Raw genomic sequence first — 14,469 nt, 5'->3', positions numbered from 1 at the left:
CTTAATAACTGAATTAATTGATCTTTCCTACTGTCGATTAATCAATATCCGTATTCATGCAAGCAAATGGCAAAACACTTCGGTTACAGCTAGTGTGCACTAACTGAACACTGGATAATATTTAATTGCCATGTCACAAATGTGGACTCTTCATTTGCTTAAAATAATAATGTAAGCTCAGTGTCATCAGTGTTGGAGCTTTTCAGTGTTCACTTCAAACTGATCGCATGTTAAAGTACAGAAAAGTCTCACTTCATCCTTCAGTTTCTGTCATTCCAATTTCAAATCACACTGCTATACAGTGCTTGCAGAATTATTAGGCACATTGATTTTCTGATCATATTTTTTTCCAGGCACATCTTACCAATTCCAAACCACATTAATCTTAATAACTACTATTAATTTTGTATTTAATCATTTATAAGTGATATATAATTGTTCATGAAGGCTGGAAATGAAAAATGCCTTTAATTCAGGTTTGCCTAATTATTAGGTACATTTTCTTTTACAGATAAAATGAGCCAAAAAAGAGATTTAACTCAAACTGAAAAGTCAAAAATTATTAAATTCCCATGAGAAGGATGCAATACTAATGCAATGCTAGAAATTGCAGTTAAGGCATGACCATTGGACAGTTAAATGCTCATTGGGTCAGCAGGGTCAGACAAAAACAGGTGGAAAAGAAAAGACACACGTTAACTGCAAAAGAATTAAGAATTAAGGTGAAGAATTAAGTGTGAAACCATCAGGAACCCTTTAGTCTCCAGCGCCACCATTTTCCATAACAGCAACCTACCTGGAGTCTCCAGAAGTGCAAGGTGTCAGGATCTCAGAGACTTAGGTTAGGTAAAGAATCCTAAAAAATTACAGTAAGTTTTGGGAGTTCATTTTTAGTCCATCTCCTACCCTGAAGTCCGTTATGCAGTTATGTTTTTATGAAAAAAAAAAGGCTGTATCTGTATTTTATATACACATTCTTATTTAAATAATAAATGGTAAATAAAATTCATATTAAATAACTGAAATGTATTAAAATACAGTGGACTGGAAATATACCAATATTTGCATTTCTTGAATGTAATTATTTACAGGGGGTTTTTTTGTTTTGTTTTTTTTTTGCTTTGGTACTATTTTCACAAGTAAGGTGTATATTTTCAAAATTCTTAGTACAAAACTCCAAACTGATCACACTTGTAACAAAGCTAGTCATTCTTTCAAAACCTGATCTCATGCTTTCATTCTAGCTGTAAATATTTTCATTTTACATAAACGTTGTTTCAAAAGTCTCAAGATCATTGTGATATGTAATGAGAACATTTGGTTTAATCACTGAAATACAACAGTATTGCTGCGTCCCAATTCGCCTACTTATACTACGTTTTAAATGTACTGTTTTTGTAAAGAAAAAGTACATACTTTTGAGTGTGTAGCAGAAGAGTATGCAAGCTTTGGGACATACTACCTTGTCATAATTGCATCTTTAACAGACGTTCTGTCGCTTAGTTACGCAACCTGTAACTGTTTAAACTACCCTGTCAATCCTCTTGTCACAGTTAAAATACTCCACATTCAATTAAATTTAATTTCCTACCGTTTTGGAGAGAAATGTAGTCGCACGTTTATCTGCCAGTCATGGGTCTTCTTTAATGCAGAGAACTCCCCTCATCTTTGCATAATGAAGTTAATGACCAAACGCATCGTTATAAAAGTTCACAATGCTGTTGCAGATTAAATATAATGTGGATAACATTTAATAAATATCTTTTAGTCAGGTTAGATACTGATTATGAATCATTCAAGCCGCTTTATCTTAACCGCTCTGCTTAACCGTCGGTCTCGCACAACCGTCATGTTTGTAGTTTTTTAACACTTTTTATTCGTATGTGAAATTCTAATCGAATCCTCATCCACAGCGCAATGTGTTTTGGGCAATATTAGCTGTTAAAAGTGTGTACGGATCTGCACTTCAAATTCTAACCGGAAAAAGTAGACCATCCGGGTATCTTTGGAATACTCATTTCAACATACTATGATTTGGGACATACTAATTCTTATTTCGAATACTATTTAGGACGGATAGTATGGGACGCAGCATATGTTCTTTTAGTTTAGTACTTTTAATAAAGTTAATTCAATAGTAAACAATGCAAGATACATGTTTCAAATCACCCTTTTTGCTGAAATAATTACAGTTACACAGGCTGCAGATGCCATAAAATTGACATAAAATCCATAATAAGTTTAAGTTTATTTATTTTTAAAGCACCTTTAAAACAGCCACAGGACTGACCAAAGTGCTGTACATGAGTAAGAAATAAAAACAACAATAGTAATAATAAAAATAATAGAAACAAAACAAAAGCAAAGATTAACAAGTATTAAAGGCTAAATAAAATAAATGAGTTTTAAGAAGATTTAAAAACTGATAAGGAAGGAACTGCTCTAAGATGGACAGGCAAGCTATTCCATAGTCTCGGCCCCACCACCGAAAAGGCTCTATCTCCTCTGCGTTTTAGGCTTGAACAAGGGACTGAAAGTAAGTTAAGATTACCAGATCTTAAACTTCTGGGATGGTTGTAGGGATACAGTAAATCGGACAGATAATTTGGAGCGAGGTTATTTTGGCATTTGTAGTCAAATAAAAGAATTTTAAAATTGATCCTGAATTGAACTGGAAGCCAATGGAGCGCTTGTAAAATGGGAGTGGCATGGTCGTATTTATGACTATTTGTTAAAAATTTAGCTGCAGCATTTTGCACCAGTTGAAGTCAAGCAACCTGGGTCTTTGAGATACCGTAGAGTAGAGAGTTGCAGAAAGTAGTCCAACCACGTAGTTATAAAAGCGTGGATAGCTATCTCAAATGACTTTTCAGATAAAAAATGCTTTATTTTAGCAAGTAAGCGAAGTTTGAAGCGATAGTGTTTGTAATAGTATCTATTCAGTGCGTTATCAAAAGGTGTGATGAAGTATGATGCAATCATGAGATTTTGTGCTAGAACTGAGTTTGCTTCCGATACAGTAAATGTTCCCACTGTACCATATGACTGAATCTATACTGTAATTGACCTTTTTAAGGGTGAGTTATAGTAATGTGGCAATCTCTACCTTGGTAATACCTCTGTTTATGGCAGTATCACATGGCATACTAGTTTTTTTTTTAATTGCTTTGGTGCAATTTTCACAAGCAATTGGTACATTTTCAAAACTCTTAGTACTAATATCACAACAGATCATCAAATGTGCACTTATTTCAACATTTAAGCATATTTTCAATTACAAAATTTCAAAATACACAAAATCACAAAGTTTCCTTTTCACTACACAAAATAAGTGTTTCATCTATATAAATGTTTCATTCACAGTAACTGCCTTTCATAATGCTATTACAGTCAAACTTTGGTTTTGCATCTCTTTTTGTTCAGTTTAATACATTTGTCTATTATTTAATCCAACTGAACTTAATGGTTAATCAATGAATCATTTGGTACACCTATAGATTTCTATAGATATTGATTCTATTGGCATAGTTTCTATAGAACTTATTTGCAATTTCCGATATGGATAACCAAATGTAATGAATTCTTTTTACATTATAAGCAATTTATCTTAGATGATGACCACATTTTTCAAAGTAAACACCAACCAAACGTTGTGAACCAAATGTCCCAACAAGTATGGTAATATCAGTAATTTGGTATGGTACCATCTATGGTACTGGTAGCAGCAATATGGTACCAGTAATTTTAGACCTTGTTTGCACACATACCCCCCCCCCCCCCCCAATCCCCCCATCTGCAGAAATTTTTCTGTGATGGGTAGGTTTAGGAGTAGGGTTAGTGTAGGGGGATAGAATAAAAATAATTACGCCTATGGAGAGTCCCCGTAAACCACATATACCAACGTGTGTGTTTCAGAGAGAGAGAAAGAGAGAGAGAGAGAGAGACAGATACAGAGAAATTTGAAATTTGTGAACACAGAGCAGGTACTTTTGCGTCCATTCCTTTTTCGTTTTTTAACCATGTCAAGAAAAACAAAAAATGAACGGTTGTTGTATTTTTAAATGCTATGGTGAATACCAAAATTTAAATTAAAACTGGATGCACAAATTTTATGTGCACAAAATAAATATTGACTTCTTTTCAGATTTTTGTTTATTACATTTTGCATCTTTATAATCCAGAATTAAAAAAGGACAGATTAAAGTCGAAGAAATGTCAATTTACAAGTTTCCTTTTGTAAAATTGTTGTTTCTCCCACACTTTCGAGATCCATGTCTCTGAAACATGATAATACTTGACTTGATTTCCACCCCATTCTCACTCACGAGGGGTCCGATACTTCCGCATATCTAAGAGAATGCTATACTGGCGGCAAATCAGTATGTCCTGCTTCGTCCAGCGATAGTGATATTGGAGGAGCAAATTCACTACTTATAAGCAGCCCACTATGAACACAGTTAACACATTAAGATTTTTCCTTGAAAATAAAACACAGTTATGAAGAAAACGCTTAATGCATTAAAACACTGATATTAAATGACCAATAAAGATGTGCAGACAAGCAGGTCAGGCCGAATATGAAGCAACGCACTTACAATGTTCAGCATTATAGAAAACCGTTATAAAGGCTTAACATAAAAATATTGTCCTTCCACTTGTTTACGTTGCCGTTGTCTTAGCAGATGCTGCTGATGACAAGAAAATGTGTGAGAAAATAGTTTCTCCCTGGTTGTTGTTTTAGTAGGATTAAGCCACATAGTGTTAATGTCCCAGCGACACGGCCGTAACGCATTGCTTTCAATGAGAATTGAGAAACATTTCATGTCAAACCTCCACTGAGGCAAATGGCATGGGAATTTTGTCTTCATGAAAATCACATATTGGGGTATAATTTTGTCATCATAACAAATGTTGGTATATTTTCAATTTGAACATCATAGCTATAAAGTGACTCCTAATCTCAAACAATTTCTCAATATAAAACAATATAAAACACAGAGCCATACGAAAAAGTCACAGTAATTCAGATGTCGTTTTGGCCTTTATTCATATAAAACAGAGTAAAAAGCAAAATGATGGGATCGAGACCACAAGCAGGAACTCGATAATGTTAGAGCGCTAAACAAGAGGCTGTGAGGTTTAGAAATGTAATGTTTAGGTTAAAATATAAATGTAGTAATAATAATAATAATAATAATAATAATAAATAATAGTAATTTAACGAATGAAAATTAATCAGTGTCATTTAGGCAGGCTCTTGAAGTGAGTCATTCTATTGACGCCAGAGGAAAAGGCACTAGAGGGCGCTTTAGCGTCCGTAACGTATGTGTATGACGAGAAAATTAAATTTACATAATAAATAACAAGTTGTATATTATTTATATTATTTTTAATAAAATATGAATCTTGCATAAAGAAAATTGGCTTGTATCTGCTAATTCTATTCATCAGCGTTAAAATAAAAAACAAAGAAACCGCATTTTCCATATTTAATTTCTGGTTTAAAAAAGGAAAAACGAATGGACGCAAAAGTACATGGACCAGGACAGAGTACAAGGGAAAAAAAACTTTATAACATCAGCTTGATCAGAGATGCATCAGAAGAAGGGAGACAGATGGGATTGTTTTACATTATAGTATGCTATGTGATACTGTAAACTGTAAAAGGCATGGTACCATGGTAGAGATTGCCACATTATTGGAACTCATCCTTCATCTGTAAAGATCAGTTACAGCATAGATTCAGTCCTATGGTACAGTGAGAACATTTACTGTATTAACAGCAAACTCTGTTCTAGCACAAAACCTCATGACTGTCATACTTAACACCTTTTGATAACACACTGAATAGATACTATTACAAACATTATGGATTTTATGTCAATTATGTAATTTAGGTTATGTATATATGTAATGTAATGTATAAAGTGTATTTTCTAAAGTGGCATCTGTAGCCCGTGTAACTGTAATTATTTCAGCATCAAGGGTGATTTGAAACGTGTATCTTGCATTGTTTTCTATTGAATGAACTGATTGTTAAAAGTACTAAACTGAAAGAAGATCATACTGTTGTGTTTTGGTGATTAAACCAAATGTTCTCATTACATATTACAATAATCTTGTGTTTGAAACAGTGATTATGTATAATGAAAATATGTACAACTAGAATGAACGCATGAGATCAAGTTTTGAAAGAATGACTAGCTGTGTTACAAGTGTGATCAGTTTGTACTAAGAGTTTTGAAAATGTATCACAGAAAACTTTTTGCATTTTTACATTTTATAAAAATATAATTTCGTATGATTTATAAGCTGTTTTCCTCATGGGGACCAAAAAAAATGTCCAAACAAGGTCTAAAATTACTGGTATTACCATCCTTGTTGAGACATTTGGTTCACAACGCAGTGTTTACCAGGACCACACGCACATACACACTTTGAAAATTGTGGTTATCATCTAAGATAAACTGCTTATAATGTAAAAGGAATTCATTACATTTGGTTATCCATATCAGAAATTGCAAATAAGTACTATAGAAACTATGCATATTGAATCAATATCTATAGAAATCTATAGGTGTACCAAAGGATTAATTGAGTAACCATTAAGTTGGATTAAATAATAGACAAATGTATTAAACGGAACAAAAAGATGCACATCAAAAGTTTGATAGTAATAGCATTATGAAAGGCAGTTACTGTGAATGAAACATTTAGACAAAAAGCTTATTTTGCGTAGTGAAAAGGATACTTTGTGATTTTGTGTATTGTACTAACACAATTGAAAACATGCTGAAATGTTTGAAAAAAGTGCACTTTTGATGATCTGTTGTGATATTAGTACTAGGAGTTTTGAAAATGTACCAATTGCTTGTGAAAATTGCATCAAAGCAATTAAAAAAACTGTAAAATATAGTTTAAAGTAGACTACGTTTACATTATATTTGTTCATCTCTACATGCGTTTTGCAGAATTAACAACTAATTAATTCCTTTAAGTAATTTTAGATTTATAATTGATTAATAATATAAATTAATGATGGGTGATTATGAATATTTCTTGAAAATAGACATCCTTGGATGCCTATCATAGCATATTAATTATTAAGCTTTTGTCTTTTAGGTTCCCAGGGCCCAGGTGGAGAGCAGTCCAGATTTGGTTGTGAGTTACATCAAATTATTTTAATTGTATGTAGTGATATACTACGGAAGCCCTAAAATGCCATGGATTATTATTATTTTTTCTATCTTGTTAATCTTGTAAACTTAATTTTCTTGTGATATCAACAGTGATAGGAATAACGGTGTTATAAATAAACGGCTTTACTAACGCCGTTACTTTTTTAAGTAACTAGTAATCAAACGATTACTTTTTCTCCCGTTACAACGCCGTTACCGTTACTGACAAAAAAAAATGCCGCGTTACTATAATTGAGCTGATTGAAGTGGTTTTCATCCGAGTAGGCTCTCTCTTAGTCATAGGACCTGCAAAGTTTTTTTTCTGGTGTGTGCTGCAGTTAGTCATACATAAATATAATTTTAAACTGATAATAATGAACGATGCTCTGTATGTGTCTGTGAGCATGCGAGCGAGCGCGAGCTCAAACCAGACATGCTGGATCGAAAATATGTGAAATAAGTTTTTCTAGTAGTTATTCATTTAAGCCATTAGTTGAGTAATCACATTTATATTAATTTAATTTCTTAAATACTGGAGAGAATAAACCATAAAAATGGTGTGTATGTAATATAGGCTATATAGCACTCAAGCGAACGATCCCATAAAAGCTTCCCATAAAGAACCGGCAAAAGTAATGATTATGAATGTGACCAAAACAGCAAGGAGACATTTTAATTATTTATTAATAAAGTAATGTTTTCTGAATCAGTGTCGGCTGCAAAGATGAAACTGACATTGCTGACTCTCATCATCTCCGCATATACTGGACGTGCCTAGAGAGAGAATGCACATTTCATTCGGATTAGGCTACATAATCAGAGTAGCCTATTTCTTTTCGTTTTTAGATATTTCAAGCTTTCTATAGATACATTTCTCATGTCTGCGAGGCAAGCAGCCTATACGCTGAGTTTCGGTTCATTTAGCCTATAAGTTCACGTGCCAGTGATCGCGCCCGCGCCTGCCATGATTATATTGTCTGATATATTTGCTTCTTATTTATTAAATCCAGGCAATTGGTTAATGAAACTGATTAAAATTAAGATACAATTTTTACAAAACGAAGCTCACTTTAAAGAATGGCTTTCTACAAAACATAACTTAATGAAGTGGTCAAAATCATGTCTGACCCACTCCATGACTCCCCATATATTTTGCATCTTATGATGTATTCTATCTTACTCGTGCTGTTCACTTTTCATAATCAAGTAAATTAATTTAAAACATAACATAGGACTATTTAAACATAAATATGAAACTACATTTTTTTATGGCTACCAGTATTGTACAGTACAGAGAAATTTCATAAGCAAGAGCAGATCATGAGTCACAAGTCGGATCAAGAATTATTTATTCTTAGACTTATATTTAATATTGGGGGCATTCAAGTTATTTGACATTTATTTTTTTTAAAGTAACACAATAGTTACTTTCCCTGGTAATTAGTTACTTTTATAATGATGTAACTCAGTTACTAACTCCATTACTATTTGTGAGAAGTAACTAGTAACTATAACTAATTACTTTTTTAAAGTCACGTGCCCAGCACTGGATATCAACAAAACAAAAGTTGTTTTCTTGTGATCACGACTTAATTTTCTCATCATCTCGACAAAAGTTGTTTTCTCGACATCACGACTTAATTTTCTTTTTTTAAAGTTCTTTTTACAATGATTGATTGTTTGATTCTGAAACGCACTGCACCCACTTTATTTTCCTCATTCATTTGAAATAAAATTATATTACATAATTTGTTTGTTATTTTTATTTGTCATGAAAGGCTGTGATAGGCTGCGTTAAACTGTCTTCCTCCTCCTAGCTCTTCCATTAACAAGAGGTGCAATACTCCAGATTTCCAAAAAAAAAAAGAAAAAAGAATCCAGTTGATATTGGCTAAGTACAATCTTGGGATGCTGTTTGAGAGTGTTTATGTGTATGTGTGTGGTTTCCTACAAAGAAATATAAATAGGTTACACACTATCACTGAATTAAATGATCAATATACATTGAGTGACACAGTGAGGTAAACTAACACTGAAACTGCGATTTATTAAAATGGCGTCTTAAAGATGCACAATAAGGTGCAAACAGAATACTATACAGTGACATCAAAATTAATACTGATAAGCACTACGTTTAGAATCACACCGAATGCTATTGCGGTAGTGAAACTGATGAGTCATGCATCTAGCAGTTAGAACGTAACGATAACTGATACACCTTCATGCAAATTAATCATATTCAAACATTTATTATTAGCAAAGTTAATTAACACTTACAATACTTCACAAATTATAGCGAACAAGAAGTAAGGTCTTCACTCTTTCTGTCCCAAACATGTACAATCTTGGCTCAGAATGTTTACAGAAATTTTGCTTGCATTGTTTTAGATCCCAGTTTCTACTGTGAGTGACTGGCCTGAACCGCTGGAGCAGAACGGCTCATGTCTGAATGTGGTATCAAAGGTCAGTGCAGAGGAATGTGGGGATGCATATATCATTGTCAGAATATACATGAGTGAAATCTTTTGTTGTTCTCACAGGTGGAGTATGTGATTGAGTACACAGGCAAAGGAGAGATTGCAAAAGCTACACTGAACATAGAACTGCTGAACACAACTATAGATACACAACTACTGCAAAAGCATTTGGTTATATTCCAGGTAACTTTATCTTCTATATACAGTTGTGGTCATAATTTTACATACACCTTGCAGAATCTAAAAATGTTAATAATAATAATCATAATAATAATAATAATAATAATAATTGGGCTCCTAAAAATTGCATGTTGTTTTTATTTTGTAAAATTACCCCATTCAAAAATGTACATATGCTCGATTCTTAATACTGTGTGTCATTACCTGGATCATCCATGACTGTTTTTATTTTTATAATGGTTGATCATGAGTCCTTTGTTTGTCCTGAGCAGTTAAACTGCCCACAGTTTTTCAGAAAAATCTTCCCGGTACTACACATTCTTTGTTTTTTCGCAGCATCTTCTGCATATTTGAACCATTTCCAACAGTGACTGTATGATTTTGTGGTCCACCTTTTCACTCTAAGGGCAACTAATAGACTCATACAATAACTTACAAAAGGTGAAAACATTGATGCTCAAGAAAGAAACAAACATGAAGAACTTTTGAACAGAATGATCATTCCAAATGTGTATTATTTTGTCTTCTGGGAAACATAGACATATCGTCTTTAGATTCTGAAGGGCAGTACCAAATGAAAAAAGACCTTTTAACAACATACATCCAGTTTATCAAAAAAAAAAAAAAAAATGATTGCAAGGTCAACATGCAAGCTTCTAGTTGATTGTAAGAAAGGGTTTAAGCAGATTAAATGACTGGAGAAGTCCGAGATATGTCACCAGAGAGAAGTCTGTTGTTTCACCAATAATTACAATAATAAGCAACATTTTAAACACCTGTTGTTTGAATAACAGTTGGTCACACTCACTCACCTCATGGCCACACCAACACCTCCATCACCTCCAGAGGGGCTGAAACTTGAATCACCACTAGTTGGGTGGTTTGGTGAAAATTCACAACCTGTATCCTTTCCACTTTACTGTGAAATTGTTCTTGTATCAGAGTACACTACTAACTAATCTGAGGTTAAATCAAACAAAAGCGAGATTATTTCTGTATTGCACCTATTCATTGGCATGATGTGCCTACAGTTTGTTGAAGACTGAATGATAGAGAAATTTGTCAGAGCGTCTGCTGATATAAGGTATCCAACTCATTATGCATCATGTTTTTGCAATTAGTTAGCTAGACACCAGAAGGCATAACTAACTTTACAGTGTCCACCTGGATGTTACCTGGATGCTCTGCACCATAGATACTGGTGCATAGTTGTTGGTTATTTTGAAGGTGAATTTGTTTTTTGCTTGTTTTGCTGACCTATCTGTGGCATTGATGTGACAATTTAATACTCAATTTTAAATACAATCATTATAGTAATGATAATTCATTTCATATTTAAAAATATAGCTGTAAGCAGGACAGCTTTAGGTCAACTGCTCTTGGCGGCAATGTGCATTTAAAGTGGGTAAATGTAAAAGAACTATTTGTGTACCAAAGATGAACGTAAGTCTTACAAATTTGGAACGACATGAGGGTGAGTAATTAGTGACAATTTTCATTTTGGTGTGAACTAACCCTTTAAAGGATTAGTTCACTTCAGAATTAAAATTTCCTGATAATTTACTTACCCCCATGTCATCCAAAATGTTTGTCTTTCTTTCTTCAGTCGAAAAGAAATTAAAGTTTTTGAAGAAAACATTCCAGGATTTTTCTCCATATAGAGGACTTCTCTGGGGCGGTTTCTTTGCTGCTTCAAGGGCTCTACACGATCCCAGCCGAGGAATAAGTGTCTTATCTAGCGAAACGATCAGTCATAAAAAAAATAAAAAAATTATATACTTTTTAACCACAAATGCTCGTCTTGCACTAGCTCTGTGATGCGCCACGCATTATGTAATCACGTTGGAAAGGTCACGTGTGATGTGCTAATCAGCTGTGGGCTTGCTGTGTTGATTAATATAGAATGTCTGTCATTCTTATTACTGAGTCATAATAAAGGATAGAGCAGGATTTGTTTTACAAACTCTAATATTACATGAGTCATTCATGTTAGTTCTCAGATAACGTATGCACTGTTATTGATACTATTAATTATACAGTTCCCACATGTGCACCGCAATAAATTAGAAATATAAACATTGGTTTGTTGATGGACTTACACTTGTTAATGCTAATGGTGAGGAATTGCAATTACAACATCTCATATTGTACGTCAAACCAAGTAGAATATCATCACTGAAAAACATTCTACTCAAGTCGTCCTTGCAGTAAAATCAACGCTGTTGTTACGGTCTTTACAGTGTGTACATTTGCTGAGCTTTAGAAAGCCTCCAGAGCTGAAGTTCAGCTATGGTAATGGGCGTTTGTTTCTGACTTGCACTGTAAGCAGTAGACCAATCACAACAGACTGTGCCATCTGGCCAATCAGAGCAGAGCAGGCTTGCGGAAAGGAGGGACTTAGAGGCCGATTCATCCGAGTCATTTTAGAATCACTGAAAAATGTGATGTGCAATGCAAATTATGAGAAAATTAAAGCGTTTTTTGAACTTTGATGCATGTAAACCTGTTGTAGGAGACCTAAACAAAATTGGGAACCTTTGAAATAGCATAATAGGGGAAAACCAAAATATGAACAAATTTCAAATGCCATGTTTCATTGCGTGATTTTGTTAAAAGATTTTGTCGGAGCAAATATTTACACCTCCTGCATAGTACTGGACTTTAGGGAAGGATTTAATGCATCTCTTTGATGAATATGTGAATTCTTTGACATTTGTGGAAGTTGACAGTTTTGGGGTTGTCAGATGATGGAGGGTGTTCTGCAGATCTCGGTAATCGGCCCCCTGTTCTTTTTAAACAAAACACTGTGACTGGCTGCACCTTCAGGTATTACACAAATTTACTACATTGCTTTTTACCACTTAAAATTTGAAGACAAGATGCAACTTAGTACTTATATATGTCAACATAATTATATATATACTCAACAACATAATGGTTCTATTTTGATTCCTGTTGTCTTTTTGATTTGTCTAGGTCTTCGTCCAGTGACTGTGGAGTGTTGCGGGCTGAGCTTCTGAGTATTTTAGCAGGGGTTGCAGTGCCTGATCTGATCAGTATGACTGCAGGCTCTCAGACAGACCAGAGTCGAGTCATTTCACATGACTGTTCCACACCAGCTTCAGTTACAGTACATTCTTGTCATATTTTAATTACTAAAAATTACTAGATTGTAAAAGCTATTTACATTTTTAGGAAATGGCAGTAGCTTTGGGGTTTACATAATCTCTGTAATAATATAGTTCAGAGATATCAAAAAATACAGCAGTTACATAAAATACACATTCACAGTTCCGACCACAGATGAACCCAGAATATAAAGGCAACAAACAACTTCCCGTTAAGCGTTTTTGTTTGTTTTTCTATGAATTTTTTATTAAAATAACACCGAAAAAAAAAGACATTAAGCAGGTTTTCTTTTACAGGCAAAATCAGCCAAAAAAGAGATTTAACTCGGACTGAAAAGTCAAAAATTATGAAATGCTTATGAGAAGGATGCAATACTAATGAAATACTAGAAATTTCAAAGTTAAGGCATGACCATTGGACAGTGAAATGCTCATTGGAGCAGCAGGGTCAGACAAAAACAGCTGGAGAAAAAAAGACATGTTAACTGCTAAAGAATTAAGAATTAATTTGAAGAATTAAGTGTGAAACCATCAGGAACCCTTTAGTCTCCAGCGCCACCATTTTCCAGAACTGCGACCTACCTGGAGTCTCCAGAAGTGCAAGGTGTCAGGATCTCAGAGACTTAGGTTAGGTGAAGAATCCTGAAAAATGACCCCCACTTAATAAGAATCACAAGCTGAAATGTTGTAAAATACACAAAGACTGTTTTTTTTTTTTATCGTTTTATAGACAGACAGAGTTACTCTTGAAGGACCAGCACCACATCCTCTTGTACCACTGTTTAAAGAATTCATCTTCCAGAATCTGGCACTAAGTTTTGGAAGATCATTTTTAGATCCTATCCTGAAATATCTTTATCTAACCTAAGTCTCTGAGATCCTGACACCTTGCACTTCTGGAGACTCCAGGTAGGTTGCAGTTCTGGAAAATGGTGGCGCTGGAGACTAAAGGGTCACTGATGGTTTCACACTTAATTCTTCACTTTAATTCTTAATTCTTTAGCAGTTTTCTTCTCCAGCTGTTTTTGTCTGACACTGCTGACCCAATGAGCATTTCACTGTCCAATGGTCATGCCTTAACTTTGCAATTTCTAGTATTGCATTAGTATTTCATCCTTCTCATGGGCATTTAATATTTTTAGAGTTAAATCTCTTTTTTGGCTGATTTTGGCTGTAAAAGAAAACCTGCCTAATTCTGCACACCTGAATATAAGGCGTTTTTCATTTCCAGCCTTCATGAACAATTATATATCACTTATAAATTATTAAATACAAAATTAATAATAGTTATTAAGATTGATGTGGTTTGGAATTGGTAAAATGTGCCTGGAAAAAAATATGATCAGAAAATCAACTTGCCTAATAATTCTGCACAGTGTAGATCATCCGCACTTCTTCTGCAGTGTAGAGAGAGTGTGTGCGCATGGTTGCCAGATTGCAAAGTTTAAGTAAAACACCGGGTAGAAATGTGTTCTTTTAACAGAAAAGCTCTGATTGGGTGATTTA

General features: G+C 34.1%; 1 protein-coding gene across 1 annotated transcript in view; it reads left to right on the top strand.

Moving 5' to 3' along the window:
• The window catches only part of LOC125265723 (tectonic-3-like), a 30,692-nt gene that overhangs the window by 14,297 nt on the left and 1,926 nt on the right, over nt 1-14,469 (top strand). Inside the window, exons 9-14 of the mRNA XM_048186111.1 lie at nt 7,123-7,161; nt 9,567-9,641; nt 9,719-9,838; nt 10,630-10,737; nt 12,558-12,661; nt 12,812-12,965. Coding sequence (XP_048042068.1) covers nt 7,123-7,161; nt 9,567-9,641; nt 9,719-9,838; nt 10,630-10,737; nt 12,558-12,661; nt 12,812-12,965 — 600 coding nt within the window. The remainder of the gene's footprint in view (nt 1-7,122; nt 7,162-9,566; nt 9,642-9,718; nt 9,839-10,629; nt 10,738-12,557; nt 12,662-12,811; nt 12,966-14,469) is intronic.

The sequence above is a fragment of the Megalobrama amblycephala genome, linkage group LG3 (assembly GCF_018812025.1).
Source record: "Megalobrama amblycephala isolate DHTTF-2021 linkage group LG3, ASM1881202v1, whole genome shotgun sequence".
NCBI classification, from domain to species: domain Eukaryota; kingdom Metazoa; phylum Chordata; class Actinopteri; order Cypriniformes; family Xenocyprididae; genus Megalobrama; species Megalobrama amblycephala.
This window is presented reverse-complemented; position numbering and strand designations above follow the sequence as displayed.